Here is a 16,076-nt window from a genome sequence, read left to right as displayed (position 1 = left end):
GGCGCTTCTGGGACGCGCTCGGTACGGGCGAGTGCGGGGGGGCTCCCCGACCAAGGCCCGCGCGGCCGCCCGCGGCTCCGGCGGCCTCTCCCGGCCGCCCGCTGACCGCCGCGCCTCTCTCCCCGCAGCCCGAGCGTGCGCGGCCGTCTCGCAGGACGCCACGAAGCTGAGCCTGGCCTTCTCGGGCCCGTCCCTGCCGCCTCTCGAGGTGGGTGAGCTGCCCGCGGGCGGGGCGCGGGGGCCCGGGCGCGGCTCCGCGGGGCCGGCGGCCCTCTGCCGCTCCGGGGCGCCTGGCCTGACGAGCCCGCCCGCGGGGCGCTTCCTCCGCAGGAGCAGGAGCGGCTGGCGCAGGCCGCCCAGGGCCCGGTGCGAGCGGCTGTCCGCGCGTGCTGCCGGCTCCCGCGAGGCCAAGGTGAGGCGGCGGCGGCGCGGCGGGGAGACGGGCGCGGGCCGGGCAGGCTCCGCCGATCCCGCCCTCGGTCCCCGCATTCACCGGCCCTTTGCGGCTGCAAGGCAAAGCGAGGCTAACGCCCCCGTGCGCTGGATGATAAGCCTCTGCTCGTGTAAAGCGTGTGGACCCAAAGCGGGGGCGTCGCCCCTTCAGCGACTGGGGGCTCCACCCCTGGGGGCTCCCCACGCAAGCCCTCCGTCCCTCCGGGCGCCGCCTCGTGGGCCGAGGAGGAGGAGTGGGCTAGGCAAGGCAAGGCCGTGGCCCCCCTTCCCCCCTTCTTGGGGCCTGCCATTTCTTCCAGGCATCCCCCCCCACCCTGCTCCTGGCCTGCCGGCCTGGGAGCCTGCGGCCAGTGTCTCTCCCGGCCTTGCTGCAGAGCCTGCCCGAGTCCCCCGGGCCTTTGCAGAGGGTGCGTCCCGGTGGCCCTGGGCTGCCCTGTGCGTGGCGCCCCTCTCCTCGCCTGGAAGCCGTGGGGCTGCAGGAGCTTGCCTGGTTTTGCCCCAGGATGGGCGAAGCAGCGGGTGGGGAGCCCGGGGTTGGGAGCGCCGATACAGGAGGGTTGGTGCTGTCTCCTTCACCTCTCGTAGGAGCCACCCTGCGCAAAGCAGTGCGCGGTGCCACGGTCGAAGTGGTGGAGGGCATGATTCAGCTCTCGGAGAGCATCCTCCGGGCCCCGCAGCAGAGGTGAGGCGCGTCTGGCTGTGCGGCCAGTAGAAGGCAGCGAGCCCCTTGTGGGGCACACGGGGGGGTCCCTCGTGGCCGACCTCTGCCGGCCCCCCCCCCGGGTTGTGCTGGCTGGGAGGGGACCAGGGGCTGCCTCTCAGCCTGCCCGCCTTGCAGCCTTTCGCAGGAGCAGCTCATCTCAACGGGAGGCGTTTGGGAGGCCTGCGACCGCATTTCCTGCCTGCCCCGAGGTGAGTGGTGGCTTGCGGGCAGGAGGGTGCAGGGCCTGAGACTGCGGGGTGGGCGGCTGGTCCTCGATGGAGGCCGGCTCTGGCTGAGGGGCAGATCCAGGGTGAGGCAGTGCTCAGGACTGCTGTTCTGCCAGGGGCCTGGGCTGCTCACGGGAATTGTTTATTCTTCCACACAGATAACCAGGCAGCCGTTGCGCTGGCCATCTCTTCCTACCTGGGAATCGTCAGAGATGCGCTGGAGGAGATGGAGCAGGTAGGGGAGGCCACAGCTGCCACGTTGGCCGGGAGGGGTCACGGGTTATGGGGGTGCGTTACAGGGGAACATGGGTGTCAGAGAAATCCAGTGCCTGAACTTGGAATAATCAAATAAGCTTTGTGTTACCAAAACGTGGTCAAGGAATGGAAGGGAGAAGGGCGGGCTGCAAAAGCAGGGCTGAGCCGCCTTGGATCTTTCACACAAGCCCTTGCCAGGGTTGAGGGGCTGTTAGTGGGCGGCGGCAGCAGCCTCGGCATTCAGTTGTGGGGCCTTTAAAAGGTTTCCTCACCTGCTGCAGTGAGCTTGTGACTTGCAACTTGGTTTCTGGGGCCTCATATTTAGACGTGGCTGGGGAGTTGTCCTAGTAAGCTGGGCTCTCTGTCCCTGCACCTCTCCATTCCCCTGAGACATTTTCCCTCCTCAACGCGCTGTTGCTTTGATCTTGGCAGCTGGCAGGCACATATCTGGATCACTTTTCTTTCTGGCGTGACTGCCCCGTGTGCGGCTGCGTCCCTCTGAAAGGAGCTGGATGTGTGTCCATTCCTACTGAGAGCTCCCTCTTTGCCTGCCCCTGCCCCTGGCCGCAGCGCGATCTCTGGCCCGGGTCCAGCCACTCTCCTCACTCTCACCTTGACCTGCTTGGTTGCGTGGCCGTTAGGCACGGCGGGTCTGGCCAGGCTTTCTTGCTGGGGTCACACCTGGCCGGAATGATACTTGTGTGAAGGCTTTCGACGCGCTCCCGCTTGGGCGAGAGGCTGGGGGTTCCATCCTGCAGTGGGGGCGGGGCGTGTGGCTAGGTGGGGGTTGGCCTCCCACCCCCATCAGCCCTCCCTGTTGGCCGTGCTGTGGCCATCTGTTTGGCCACAAAGGTTGCCCTGCACGGCTCCCTGGGGTGCCGGCAGGTTTTGATGCAGCCCTCTGGAGGCCACATGCCCCTTTGATGGCGCCCTTGGGCTCTGCGGCCGGCCCACATCCGGCATCCTCCCCACACCCCATGGGCCGCCGGACCTCGCAGTGCTTCCAGCAGTCCGAGTAGTGTGAGGCTCCTGCTTCAGGCTCTGGGCTGTCCGCAGCCTGCAGGCGCCGGTTGGATAGGCTGAGCCCGTGCCGACCCTCTGCGCCCAGGCACAGGCAGGAGCAGGAGGCCCCTACGGCGAAGGGCTGGAGGACGAAGACTTGGGCTCCCCTGGGGGCAGCGACTCCAGCTGGTCCGAGGCTGACCGGAAGCTGCTTGGCCCCTGTCTCGGCCTGGTGAAGGCTGCGAAAGCTTGCCTGAAGAAGCTGCTGGGGGCGGTGAGAGCCCATGGCCGGGTGGACGCGGCGGAGCAGGTGGCTGAGCTGGACAACCTCGCCGAAATTGCTGGGGACATCAGTCCGAGGTGAGGCAGCCCCTGGAGGCCTTGGGGGCAGCTAGAGGGAGGCGCAGGCACAGCGCGGGTCAGAAGGGCCCTCTCAGGCCGTTAGCCTGGCCCCCAGCACTCGCTGGCTCCACTCCTGTGATCCTCAGCATGTGGGTGTGCCGGCTTTCCTCGAGGGCCCTCACCGATGGACCCCCACCGCCTTCCACGGAAGCCCCTCCATACCCCAGGGGTCCTAACCCTCAGAAGTACTGCCTGACGGCCAACCTGAGACCTGGTTCCTTGAGCTTTGCCCCATTGGGACGCATCCTGCCCTCCACTGCAGGGAAGAATAGGCCACCCGTTCATATACTAAATGTCACTACGAGATCCCCTCGGAGTCTCTCTTCTTCAGGCTGGAAAGGCCCAGCTCCCTCCGTTGCGTCTCATACGTCACCGCCGCCCATCTGACCACCATCCTTGTAATCCTGCGCTGAGCTGATTCCAGCCTTGCTATGTCCCCCTTGTAACAGGGAGCCCAGAACTGGAGGCAGCCCTCCAGCTGTGGGCGCACCAGAGTCACACAGAGCAGCGCCAGCGCCTCTCCCGGTCTGGAAGCCGTGCTCTGTACGACTCTGCCGCCTGTGGGAAGGGTTCCTCTGGGCACGATGGGACTGCGTGACTCACGTGCCACAGAAGGGAGGTTCTGCTCGGCGGCGGGAGGGGTCGCGCGTCAGCTTATCTGCGTTGCCTTTCCAAGCAATGTGCCGCCATGTTGGCAACGTTTGCCCAACAGGATGCAGGTCACTCGATAAGTTGCAGGTGGTGGCCATGGGTCGACTAGGGCAGGCCAGGTGGTGCGAGTCGGAAAAGCGGGAATCTGGTCCTGCAGAGCGCACGGCTAGAGGGCTTCTAGACCCACGTGCCCTGACGGACCTGCAGTCTGCAGGGAAAGGGGTGCGTCTGCTTTAGTCGGTGGCTTAATGGTGTCTGGAGAAAAGGCTGTGGTCCCTGCGGCAGACACGCCACCTCTCTGCTTCCAGATGAAGGGCCAAGGGAAGTGAACGCGCATGGAATCCCGTGTTTCCCTGCCTGGGGTTTGGGGTGGTGCATGCGTCTCCCCACATCGTCTGGAGGTGGGATCAGGCTGGGCCATGCGCTACTTCCGGTGGGGGGGGGGGGTTGCTGCCTGCTTCCCGTGGGAACCAGGCTGCCTCTCCCTGAGACTGAGCACATGCACTTTAATCCTGCAGTGTGGACGAACTGGTGCTGAGCACGTACCCCCCTGTGAACCAGCTGACCCTGCGACTGAGCGTGAGTAGCCTGCCCGGGAAGGAGGCTCCGCGGCCTGTTCTGTGAAGGGTCCTTGGGAAGCGGGAGCCACTGAGGGGCTTCCCGTGTTGGGAGTGGCAGCAGGCCTCCCCGGGGGATGCCTCCCCCCCAGCATTAGCCTGTGCTGGGATGACCCCCAACCTCCCGCTCCGGGTCAGGGCCCCCGGCAGCAGAGGTCAGGCTGGTGCGGCTGTCGAGCGGCTGGCCGCTTACCCTGGAGGAGCCGCGGAGGGAGGTCCTCCTTGCCGCTGCCGCCGTGTTGCAGGGCCGGGGGGGGAGCTGGGGGCTGGCCCAGCCCGGCCTCCATGGCGAGTCCCGGGCTGTGTGCGTCGTGGGCGAGGGAGCTGCCCGGCCAGCCCCTCGAGGGCCAGGGACCATGTGCTTTTTGCACGAACGGAAGTGCCCCGGTTTGTGTGTGGTTGCCAACGAGAGCCACCCGCCCGATGCCCAGGCGTCGTCACGTGGCTGTGCTGAGTCCCCAGAAGGGCCCTCGCGGCTCTGGGCTCGAGGGGAGCGGGCGGCGCGCCTGCGTTGCATTGCAGGCTGACCCGCCCTGGTTTCTCTCCAGGCCGGCAAACTGGCTTCCGTGCTGAAGAGGATGCTCGAAGTCGCCGGGTGAGTGAGTGGGAGGCGTTGGGGGCGGGCTGGGCGTGTGCCCTCCTGCAGGGGGCTGATCCGAGCGCCCTCTCTCCTCTGCAGGGCCAGCCACATCTGCCCTCCGCCGGAAGAGAGCTGGGTGCGGTTCCTGGCCGGGGCGGTGGACCACAACATGGGCAGGGTCAAGGCGCTCACCCAAGGGCTGCTCTGAGGGGCGTGGCCTGGCCAGGCGGGGGGCTCTGTGGGCCAGCCTGTGCAGGGGAGGCCGTGTGGGGGAGTCGCGCTTGCCACCGGGCCGGGAGCCCTGCGGCACTCCGCCCCCAGGCACGGGAATAAAGAGACCAGGCTGGCTCGGTTCTGTGCAACGCAGGCTTCCGTGTCGTTTCTCCGGAGCCCGGCTCCGTCCTCCTCTCTCTGTTCGGTGGCACCTCCTTGGAGGCAGGAAGTCGGGCCCTGTCCCGGGCAGCAGGCCCAGCGCCGCAGGGGACGGTAGCACGGTGGGCGGAGCTCTGGCTGCAGGCGGCCCCCCTCCGGCCCAGCGAGGTGGGGGGACCCGGCAGCTGCCGGTGGGGGAGCCCTGCTGGGAGTGGACGGGGGCAGCCCCAGGCACCCTCCTGCTTGGCGGGGGGCAGCGGGCGACCGCTCTTGCTGGACGTGTTTCGGGAAGCTCCCTGGCCGCCCGCTCTGCCAAGGGGCCCCCGAGGCTCGCTCCTGCTGCCCTCCGCGCTTGCGTGAGGCCAGCCCTCTTTGGAAAAGCGGCCTGTTGGAGCAGCGGCGCGGTGGAAGCCACGGCCTGGGCCCTCCCGTGCTGCCAGCATTCTGGACAGCCTCGGGAGGTGTGGCTTCGGCTGGGTCCTGCTCGGAGAGAGGGCTGCGCTCAGCGGTCTGGCGGGCCCCTCCCGGGTCTCTGCAAAGCATCCACTGCCCCAGCAGGCCCAGCTGCCCCATCCGTGCCGCAGCTCCAGCATCCAAGCAGCCTGGGGCGGCGGGGCTCCTGCCTCGTCAGAGCCCTCCTGGCTCCTGCTCTCAGCTCCGTGGGGCTGGCCGCCTTGCTCCCACCCCCCAGAGCAGCGCCCCACGGGTCCTCCCTGCCCCCTGCCTCGTGAAGCACCCACCCCCCAGGGAGAGGCCCCACCAGCACACGAGCTGCCGCAGGGCTCTTGGTCCCAACAGGGGCTGCACTGGTCCCAACAGGGGCTGCGCCGTGCTGTGCCCAGACCCCCGCACCCTGCCCCTCGCCTGCGTGGCTCGCCACAGCCGTCTGCATGGCTGCTAGGATCCCGCTGGCCCCGGCCTCCTCAGGCTGGCTCTGGGGTGGGGTGCCGCTCGGCTTCTGGCTCCCCTGATCTCGCTGCCAGCTGGGCTGAAGTCGCATGGCTGCGGAGGAGCTCGCAGGCAGGGGGAGTGCGCCTGAGCCTGGGGGTCGGCCTGCGAGTTGGATGGCAAAGGGCACGTGGCAGAAGGACAGGAGGACGGCCCTCTGGCCCAGCCCGGCGGTCCAGCCTGTCCGGCACCCTGTTCTGGGGGTGACGGATCGGCTGCCGGCAGGACCCCTTCAGCGCGACGTCGTCGTCGTCACTATTGTGTTGCATTTATGTTCCGCCTCTTTGCCTCTTGTGAGACATCCAAGGCAGTTGGCACGGCTCCATTTTTCCACAACAACCCTGCAAGGCAGGTTAGGCACGGAGTGAGTGGCTGGCCCAGAGTCACCCAGTGCGCTTCAGCTTCCCGGGCGAGTGGGGGCGAGGGCCTGACTCCCCGGGGTTCCCAGCCCAGCACCCTAACCGCTGTGCCACGCTGACCCCCTCCTGCCCCGGCCGCCCGGCAACCGATGCCCACAGCCCCACCACTGGGGTGTTCCTGGGGGCCTTCCTCCCGCCGCAGAAACAACAGTGGTGCAGAGCGCATGGCTGAGGATGCAAAGATTTATTGACGTGGGTGGGAGCGTGCGAAGCAGCCGTGCCTGCGAGGCACCCGCGCCGCTCCAGCCGAGCGCCACCCGTCGTACCGCCGCCCGCCGCCCCCGGCTAGAGCCGCCGCCGCCCCCACCCCCTGCCCACGTCAGGCGCCACCTGCAGCAGCGCATGGCCCTTCATGGTCGGGAAGTGGCTGCTGGCGAGGCTGACGAGCAGCTGCCTCGGCCCGCTCCGGTAGGGGGTCAGCTGCAGCGTGACACTGGTCCGCTTCCGGGCCTCGAGCGGCCCCAGCCTGTGGGGAGGGAACGCTGTGACTGAGCGCCGCCCCGGCCTGCCCCGGTTGCAGCGTCCGGCGAGAGAGGGGCCGGGCCGGGGATGGCCCACCCGGCCAGGCCTCCACGTGGCGCAGGCAGCTGCCTGCAGGCGCCCTCGAGAGGAAGGGCGGAAGAGCACAGCCTGTTCAAGCCGCCCGGCCGCCGGCGTGGGGGGTGGGTTGCCTCCAGCAGCGTCCTACTGCAGAGCGCTGTGGGACGGACTCCACAGGGAACATCCCCCCACGGGCTGGGCGTGCCATGCGCTCCCATGCTCTGCTCTTCTCCACGAGCTACTTGGTGGTCCAAAGTGGAACTGCCCCCCCCCACACTGGTTCCCTGGCCGCTGCACTCGGCCAGGCACCTGCGGAGAGGGTCTGTGCGCTCGCTCGCCCCGGCACGCACACACGCACACACTGGCAGGGTGGGCTTCCTCTCGTGTGAGCTCTCCTCCAGCCGGGTTTCTCCTGCCACCCGGATGCCCTGGCATTTTCATAGCTCCCGCGGACCATTTAGTCACAGCAAATCCGGCTGAGATGGGCTGCGGGGAGTGCTTTGCAGTCCATTTGCTAAGCGTCGACCTCCAGATCCAAGACGGGGCCGAGGACAAAACTCCTGCTGTGCTGCAGAAGGTCCCTGCCTGGAGCCGAACTGTGGGGCCGGGAAGGGCCCTGCTTGCAACCCACAGGAGCACCTGCCGCCTCCTGGAGCGGGACCATGTGGCCCAGGCCGGCCCCCTTGCTCCCCGCCATGCAGAACAGGCAGCAGCAGTGCCCAGGCCGGGGCGCTGGCCTGCACTGCTCCCAAGCCCCGTGAGCACGGATTGTGCGAGGGCCTTCCGCACCACCGGCACGTGCTTTCAAGCGATGTCCCTGCCGCCCCTGGTGGGAAGAGAGGCCTTCACCCCAGAAGCAGGGGAAGGGGGCCGTGGGGCAGAAAACGCAGTGATGCCCCCGCCCACGAGGTGCTCTGCTGGGCTTCCCCACTGCCCCGTGTGCTTGTGGTGCTCCCGGCCTTCACTCTGGCCTCATGGAAGGGGCTCTGGCTGCCGCCCCCACCCGGTCTGCCCCATCCTGACTCCCGGGCGGAGCTGTGCCAGCGAAGGGGCTGGCTGGCGAAGGGGGCGCTGCCCGAGGGAAGCCCAGCCGCCCCCCCGGCCCCTTGACTCACTTGATCTGGGCTTGGCCCAGCACTAGCCCGCAGCCCTCCAGGGTCAGGACGCAGTGCCCGACGGGCACGGGCAGCGGGTTGGCGAAGTCCACGCGGAGCGGGAAGGGCTGGTTCACCACCACCGGGGCCAGAACCTGCGCCAGAGACCCAGGAGTGAGCGGGGGAAGAGGGCCGTCCCGCCAGTGCCGCCACGGCCACCCCGCTGCCCCGGCGGCCCCTGCGTACGTGGATGGCCAAGGCGGGGCTGGCGATGGTGATGGTCTTCTCCGCCAGCGCCTTCAGCCACGAGGTGTTCTCCTCCCCGACAGCCACCACGTGGACCTGCCTGTCGTCGCCCAGGTGCGCGCCATACTGCTCGAAGGGGATGCGCCAGCGCAGCCGCTTCTCTGCAAGGAGAACCTGTCAGCGCCCGTGTGGGGAGGCCGGCTGGCCCCTTGCCACCGCCCGCCCGCCCGCCCGCCCACCTTACCTTCCGCAGGGCTGAGGGAGAGGTAGAGCTTGTCCTGCCAGAAGGGCGGCAGGGGGCGGCTGGTGTGCAGCAGGCCCTGGGCGCTGAGGCTGAGCTGCAGCTGCTTGGCGGCGAGCTCCAGGTTCCGCGCCACCAGCACCAGCTGGATGTCCTGGCCAATCTCGGGGCTCTCGGCCAGCTTGAGCTCCAGGGAGGTCTGGGCTCCCGTGGGGGGCTCCGGGGGGCCGCTGCCGCCCCGGTGAGGAAAGTGCCTGCGCCAGGTCTCGGCCCCCCCTGCGCGAAGGCCCGTCCTGCTCCGTGTGGCCCCGCGGCCCGGCATCTGTGCCAGTGCCTTCTCGAACACGTGGCGTTCCTCCGAGGAGCCTGTGGGGGGGCACACGGGCTCAGCCTGCATTGAGGCCACTGCTGGGACTGGCCAGCACGGGCGGGCGGCCGGCCGCCGTTTCCGCCAGCAGCTCCTGCCCAGAGGCATCCCCAGGGACGAGGTGCGGCCTGCTTGCCTGGGCTTCGGCCAACCCCTGGGCCAAGCTGCCACGAAGAGCCATGGAGAACCTGAGCCGCGGTGGCAGGCGGGGGCCGACAGAGAGGCTCGGCGAGCTGCCAGGCACCTTGGGGGATCCGGGCTGTCAGCAGTGTGGCAGGACGGCTCCTCCTCGGGGGCCGGGGCGGCTGCTCACCCGCCCTGCCCACTGCCTCCGGTGTGCCGCAAGTGCGAAAGGGGTCATGGGGGGGCAGGTCTCAGCCCAGGCTGCCTGGCCACCGTGCCTCGAGGAGCACCCCCTGGGGTGTCCCCCACCCAGCACAGCTCAGCAGGGAAGGGAGGGGAGGGGAGGGGAGGGGCTAGCAAAGGAGCGCCTGGGCCAAGCCGGAAGCCCGTTCCCTGCACTGGCCCGGAGATGGCTTGGCCCGGCCGGCAGGAAGCACTCCACCGCCGCGAGAGGGAGCCCGTGGCCCGCCCCCGCCCCACCTCCAGCCAGTCCCTGCTGCCGGAAGTGAGGAGGGCTGCCCCGGGACCACCCCCGGCCCAGCCCGGCCGGCTCCCACCTTCCTTGTGCTTGTAGGCGTGCGTGAGGTCCTCCCGCTCGCCGGTGCCCGCCTGCTTGGTGCTGATGTGGTTGCCCACGGCGTTAGTCTCCCAGAGGAGCATCTCCTTCGCCGCCCCGTGCAGCAGCCAGACCACGCGGTCGGCGTTCACCATGGAGAAGACGAAGGGGGTGTCGTAGGGGAGGTGCAGCTCTCCGTCCCGGACCGCTCGGACAGGCGCCGGGCCGCAGCGAAACAGACCTACCCAGCGGGGAGAGGGCCGAGGTCACAGCGGGCCGGCCGGCCGGCCAGCCCCAGGCCAGAGCGAGCGGGTGGCGGCGGTGAGGGGGAGGCTTACCCTGGCTGCGCTCCTGGGGGGTGGCGTCCAGCACCTGCCAGCCCCCGTACCCCATGGGCAGGTCTCTCCGCGCCATCCAGCTCTCGTTCCACACGTGGAAGTTCCTGCGGCAGAGGCGGCCCCACAGCGATGCTCCCCCTCTTGCGGGCAAGAGGGCCCTTTCGCCGTGCCCCACGGGCCCCCGCGGCTTTGGTGGCCCAGGAGAGGGTGGCCTCGGCAGCCCCCGAGGCGGGGGGCAGGTGGCGGGGCAGCGTGACTCACCAGATGCTGTCCTTCCTCTCCATGGGCAGCACCTGGCTTGTCTTGTCCAGCAGCACGTCGATAACCAGGTTGCCGTCCGTGTCGTGTCCCGAGTCGAAGTTTGTGACCACGCGCGTGGGAATCCCAAGGCAGCGCAGCACTGGGGGGGCAGGGGAGCAGAGAGCACCACTGGCAGACCCGCCCCGCGCCCTGGAAGCCCCCGCCTGCCCCCGGGACTTGTTGGGAAATTGGCCTCTCCCTGCAGAAGCAGGCGAGTTCTGCCGCCCCAGCTAGGCCAGGCCACACCGCTGAGCAGGCTGGCTCCTCTCCTCTCCCCCTCCCCTCCCAGGGGCCATTTGCTGATTTGGGGGGCTGAGCCCCTTTCCCCAGAGCCATTCAAGAGCCAACGCAGGAGCTTCCAGCTGCTTTAAGGGAGAGGCGGAGATCCAGGCTAGCCACAACTTCTCGGTTTTGCCCAGCTCAGCCGCCATTATCACCCATCTTGCATTCTGGAAAGTGCCCCAAGTCAGGCTGGGATCGCTGTGTCGGGGGAGCCGGCCGCCTCTCCCCCAAGTCCTGGCAAGGCATGCCGAGATCCTGAGGACGCCCCAGCCCCAGCCCTGCTGCCAGCCTGCAGGCAGGACAGCCTGCACGGCGAGGTGACCGGCGCCGCACGTCCTAAGCGCTCCATTGCCCACGTCGGTGAGGCTCCTGCGCAGCCGTTGGAGCGTCCGGCAGCGAGGGGCTCTTTCTACGCGCACACACAGGCCCGGCAGAGAGGCCCCGTCCGCAGCACAGCTGCCAGAGGCGGCGGTCCAGGGCCAAGGCAGAAAAGCCCCTGCCACCCAAGCCTCGTGGCCGGCCCTCACCTGTGCACATCACGGCTGCGAAGACCCAGCACTGGCCGTACTTGACCGCTTGCCCTCCCGTGCGGTCCCACTGCCTCAGGATGGCTGTGCTGCCATTCCAGTCGCTCGGACGGACGCCGTCAGAATAGTCCTCACTCCAGTTGCCCTGCAGGACGCCTTTGTCGTCCAGGCTGTTGATCTGCGGTGGGAGAGGGAGCTGCGGCGCCACCACCGGCGGAAGAGGCCCAGGCCTGGCACAGCCTCTGCTGACCGGCAAAGCTGCCCCTCCTGGCAGACAGCTGGCCGGGCTCTTTCCCGCCGGCCCCCCAGGGCACGGCGTCCCCCCCACCGCAAGGAGGCTCCCGGGCATGGGCAGTGCCTGCTGCTCGTACCATGGCGCTCACCACCCGGCTGACGTAGACCGGGCTGCCGCGCGAGGCGCAGTCCTGGGCCGGGTCCTGCTGGAAGTCCAGGCTTCTGTCCAGCACCCTCAGGGCGATGCCCACCATGTCCTCCTCGAGCTGCAGGGGAAAGCAGCAGCCCCTCAGCCACTCGCAGGCGGCCGAGGGAGAGGGCCACCTCCGTCTCCGGGGCCCACACCGCGGAAGACTCCCCGCTGCGCAGGTGAGCATCTGATCTGCCGCTGCTGGAAAGAGAAGGTTGGCCAATGGCCTGGCTGGCCCAGGCCAAGGCCGGCCACGGGTGGGCTGCTGTGCCTCCTGCAGGGAGCCCCTGCGTTCGGCTGCCTGGCCCTTTCAGTGATGCTCTGGCTCTCCGGCTGGCTGGTCCGAGTCTGAACTGGTGCCGCCCGGAGACCCCGCCTTGCGGTGCGTCCGTCAGCTGGCAGTCTCAGTGGCACTCGAAGGACAGAACTTTGGTGGAAATATTTCTGCCCAGAGATGCAACTCTCCTGATGAAACCTGAATGAAGTGACTAACGGGATCTCATGGGACATGGACAGGGAGGCCTGCTGAGCCTGAGACCGTGGGGCAGGGTTAATACGGGCAAGATGAGCATCATGCATGTTACACAGAGAATTCCTCTAGCTACACCTGAGAAATATGTTCAAAATTTGTTTTGTAATTTTTCTCAGGGCCTTCTCCACCATGGATACCCTTGAAAAGGAGGCAACTTTCCATGGGGGAAGGTGGACTGAGCCTTTAAGAGCTGGCGCTGTATCATTGGGCCGATCAGCTGACTTGTGCTAAATTTTCGTCCTTATTGATATTCGGTCCGCGCCTGTTGAACCGTATCCCTAGCTGGCGTTTTACGTCAGTATTTCCAGGTGGTCTCCCGCACCCGCGCGCGCGCCCTCTTCTTTCCATGGCTCGCTGCATTGCCGCTTATCCGGAGATCGGGAGTGCCGCCGGGGAGCGGGCCGGCCGGGCCCGCGTGTGGCCGGGAAGGCTGCGGGCCCGCAGCGGAGGGCCGGCCGTGGGGCCCGCGAGGCGGCCCGCGCGCGCTCTGGGACCCGCGCCACGAGGCCTCGGGCACGCCCCCCCCCCGCCCGGGCCGCCGCCGCCGCCGCCCCCCGCGTTCCGCAGCCGGGACGAAAGCCTCTTCCGAAGCCGCGCATCCTCGCCCGGACGGCGCTCCCGCAGCACCGCCCGGTGGCCGAGCCCCTGCGCGCCTCGCCGCCCGCCCCGACGGCAGCCCGGAAAGGCCGTGCACGGGGCCCGCCCGAGGAGCGGGGCCGGCGGGCCGCCGCGGCTCGGGTACCTGTCCGTAGTTCCAGGGGACGGGCTGGATCCACTTGCTGTTCCCCTGGTAGATGAGCCCGTGGTCGCTCAGGACGTACTCGTGCCTCTCCGCCTCGCTGTGCAGGTACACGTCGTCGTCTGGGGCGGGTGCGGAAGGGTCAGCCGGGGCGCCCGGCCCCACCGCCCCTCCCCCGGGGTCCCCGGCAGCGGCCCCGTCCTCCCGGGGGGCTCCCACTCGAGAGCAGCCCCACTTCCCCGGCAGCGTTCCAGCCAGCCGCCCACGAGCCGCCAGCCGTCGCAGGGGGGGGGGGGCCCCCTCCGGGGAAGCCGCCGGGCCCTGCCTCGGGGGGGCGCAGGGGCCGCAGCCCGGAGGGCTTGCACCGTGCCCGCCGCCCTGCCCTGCCCCCCGCGGCCGCCCTCGGCAGTCTGCGTGGCTGAGCCGCCCGGGAGCCCCGGCTGGGCTGCGCAGCGCCGGGTAGTGGCAGCTGGGAGCAGCAGTCACTACCAGGCGCTTCGTCGCCGCCCCGGAATACCCGGTGTTCCTCACAACAGACCTGTAAGGTAGGCCAACCGTCCTCGTGTTGCAGAGGAGGGCTGTCTTAGGCTCCAGCCCGGAGTTCATGGGGCTCCCAAATGGGACTCCAGGTTCGCAGCTCCCCTGCAGCAGCCCCCTCCCTGCCCTGCCCGGCGGGGACCCCTCTCAGGGCGGCAGCCATAGGAACGGCCTGCCCGATGCAGCCCCCCCCATTTCCCGCTGAGCGGATCCCGTACCTGGGCACCACGTGTTGAAGAGCACAATGAACTCGCCCAGGTGGTAGGAGGCAGAGGCCTGGCCCGAGTCGATGCGGGTCTTCAGCTGGTAGCGCCCCACAGGGACCTCCGCAGGCGCCCACACGGTGATGTCGGTGGACCGGGGGCCGCTGGGGGCCGCATCGGCTCCCCAGACGGGCCTCCTGTCCTGCAGGCCCTGCCCCACAAGGAAAATGGACCGCGTGCCCAGCTGCCGGTCCGGCTGCGGCCCTGCAGGGCGAGAGCGTGGCGCGGGGTGGGCATGGCGGACGGGCGGGGTGGGCCTGTGGGGGTGAGCTGGGGCCCCCCGGGCGCAGGCCAGCGGGAGATGCGGGCGCTGCGGGAGGCGGTGACGCAGGGCAGGCAGAGTGCTGAGCCCCGGGTGGCCGACTGGGGCGTTTTGCAATGCAGACAAGTGTGCAGACGGAGCGGCCAGAGGCCGCGTGGAGGCCGAAGCCAGGAGCCTCCCTGCCAGAGCTACGGGGTGTGCAGCCGGCAGCAAGATGCCCCCCTCCCTGAGCCCAGGTTCCGCTCTGCGCCTTGCCTGCCGGCTGCCCTTCCTCTTTCGGGGGCGCTTGTCTCCTCCCCGTGCGTGGGGGCTTTGGGCAAGCCCCCGCCTCGGGCCTGCACTGCACCCGCCTGGCATGCAGCTCGCCCAGGTTCTGTCCCAGAGGGGGCTCTGGTGGGGTCGCAGAATGCCCTGCCTCCAGGCCTCACCCCCGCCCCTTGGAGAAGGGCGCTCCCCCCACGCAGTTTGGCCAGCAAGGACTTTAAGCCAGGCTCTGCAGCCATTTTTCTTCCTCCTGCCCTCCCCGCCACTGGAGGAGAGCTGGCAAAGCTGCTCCAAAGCAGGAATTGGCCCTTGGGCTGCAGGAGAGTCGGCTCTCGGCCTCTGCTCTAAGGCGAGCTGGCACCCCCCCCCCGCCCCCATTCATGCTGCCGTCACTGTTCCAGGGAAGGGGCACGGGAGAAGGGGCATGCCAGCTGCTCCCCCTGCTGTGGCCTTCACCTCACTGCGGGAAGGGCCCTGCCCATCCTCAGGCTCCCTTTTGGGGAAGGAATTTTGCCCCCAATCCCTCCTGCCCCTCCATGTGGCCTCCGGGCAGGTTCCAGCGCCCCGTAGACCATGTGCAGCGGGCTTCTGCTGAGCTGCCCCGGTGAGCTGCCCCTCCTTGGTGGAGGGCTGGGAAGTGTTTGCTCTCCCCTCCACTGGCTGGCCAGCCAGCTAGTGCCCCGTGGGCAGCAGCAGTTCCCCCGGGGCGTGGGGAGGGGGCTGCAGACCCCTGGGCCCCGGCAGGGATGGCCTGGAGGTAGAAGGCAAGGCCAGGGCGGTCATCCCTCGCCTGAGGCCTGGAAGGGGCACTTCGAGGCCGAGTGGGTGCCTGGCGCACGGCCGGTCCCGCTGGCTCACCGGTCTCTGCCACCAGGTAGATGGAGTCCAGCCCGGGCTGGTAGCCCCTGGAGAGGAAGTGCAGCGTGAAGGTGAAGGGCTGCCCCCGCCGCGTGATCAGCCGCGTGTTGCTCATCTCGGCCGTGCGGTGCTGCCGGTTGTTGCTGGGGCACTGCCAGTCGATGAACATGAGCTGCAGCTCTGGGGGCAGAAGCACAGGCACGCCTGGGCTGCTCCGCCAGCCCCTCTCCCCGCACCCTCCCGGCGTGTGCTGCCCGCTCGCCTCATCCTCCCCGCATGCTGGGGCCGCTCGGCCGCTCCGTGGCTTACCTCCCGCCATGCTGCCGCTGCTGCTGCTGCCTGCGTGCCGCCGCCGGTGCTCTGGAGTGCCTGGGGCGCCTCGGCTCTGCTCCCTCCCAGCTGACTGGCAGAGCCAGCAAGGAGGCGAGGCGCGGCCACCGGCAGCCCGGCGTGGCCGAGTCACCTTCCTGAACAGCCACCCACTTCCTGGGGGAGCCACCAGCCCGAAGAGCCAGCCGGGGCAGGTGGAGCTCTCTGGAGGCTGCTGAGCGGGCACTTCGCCGCTCGCGCCCCGAGGGCTGTTCCGAGGCACCTCCCGGCCCGGCCGGTTGGCTCCCGCTGGGGGCTGGCACGAGGGAGGCACCTCCAACCCTGCAGGGCGGGCGCTTGGGGGCAGCTGAGGGCACGGCTGCGGCTTGCCCATGGAGGGGCACCGGGCCCCCGAGGAGCGTTGCAGGAGGCCTTTGGCTGGGGCAAAGCTGGGGCCTGCCTTTCCGCAGGGGCGCCCCAGGAGCCCCGTGCGAGCACGGCCATCTCCCACCCAGGGGCATCAGGGTGCTGCTGCCTGAGGGACACCTCCATGAGCGGCTCCCAGAAGGTCAGTCCAAGACCCAGGCACTCACCCTTCAGCTGGAGGCTGCAGATGGCACCGGGAAGCTGAGCCAGGCCTCCGAA

At 69.2% G+C, this 16,076-nt stretch overlaps 2 protein-coding genes across 2 annotated transcripts; one reads left to right on the top strand and one right to left on the bottom strand.

Annotated features, from left to right (window-relative positions):
• Window positions 1–2: 2 nt before the first annotated feature.
• On the top strand, window positions 3–5,252 carry CCNDBP1 (cyclin D1 binding protein 1; the record flags this gene model as incomplete). Its single annotated transcript, XM_044421277.1, has 10 exons — window positions 3–21; window positions 129–208; window positions 331–412; window positions 1,039–1,135; window positions 1,292–1,365; window positions 1,542–1,618; window positions 2,747–3,000; window positions 4,212–4,272; window positions 4,859–4,905; window positions 4,990–5,252. Coding segments are annotated over 10 exons (900 nt in total), but the record flags the coding sequence as incomplete, so codon positions are not given.
• A 907-nt stretch (window positions 5,253–6,159) lies between these two features.
• LOC123018840 (protein-glutamine gamma-glutamyltransferase 5-like) lies at window positions 6,160–15,825 on the bottom strand. The gene is made up of 14 exons (XM_044421276.1): window positions 15,432–15,825; window positions 15,123–15,302; window positions 13,694–13,942; window positions 12,942–13,060; window positions 11,615–11,743; window positions 11,244–11,421; window positions 10,396–10,534; window positions 10,135–10,238; window positions 9,798–10,037; window positions 8,754–9,116; window positions 8,510–8,670; window positions 8,285–8,418; window positions 6,948–7,095; window positions 6,160–6,315 (listed from the first exon to the last, which is right to left on the bottom strand). The coding sequence occupies exons 1-14, from the start codon at window positions 15,823–15,825 to the stop codon at window positions 6,160–6,162; spliced, it is 2,694 nt and encodes an 897-aa protein (XP_044277211.1).
• Window positions 15,826–16,076: the final 251 nt, after the last annotated feature.

Source organism: Varanus komodoensis, unplaced genomic scaffold, assembly GCF_004798865.1.
Source record: "Varanus komodoensis strain SLA01 unplaced genomic scaffold, ASM479886v1 scaffold117, whole genome shotgun sequence".
Lineage (NCBI taxonomy): Eukaryota > Metazoa > Chordata > Lepidosauria > Squamata > Varanidae > Varanus > Varanus komodoensis.
This window is presented reverse-complemented; position numbering and strand designations above follow the sequence as displayed.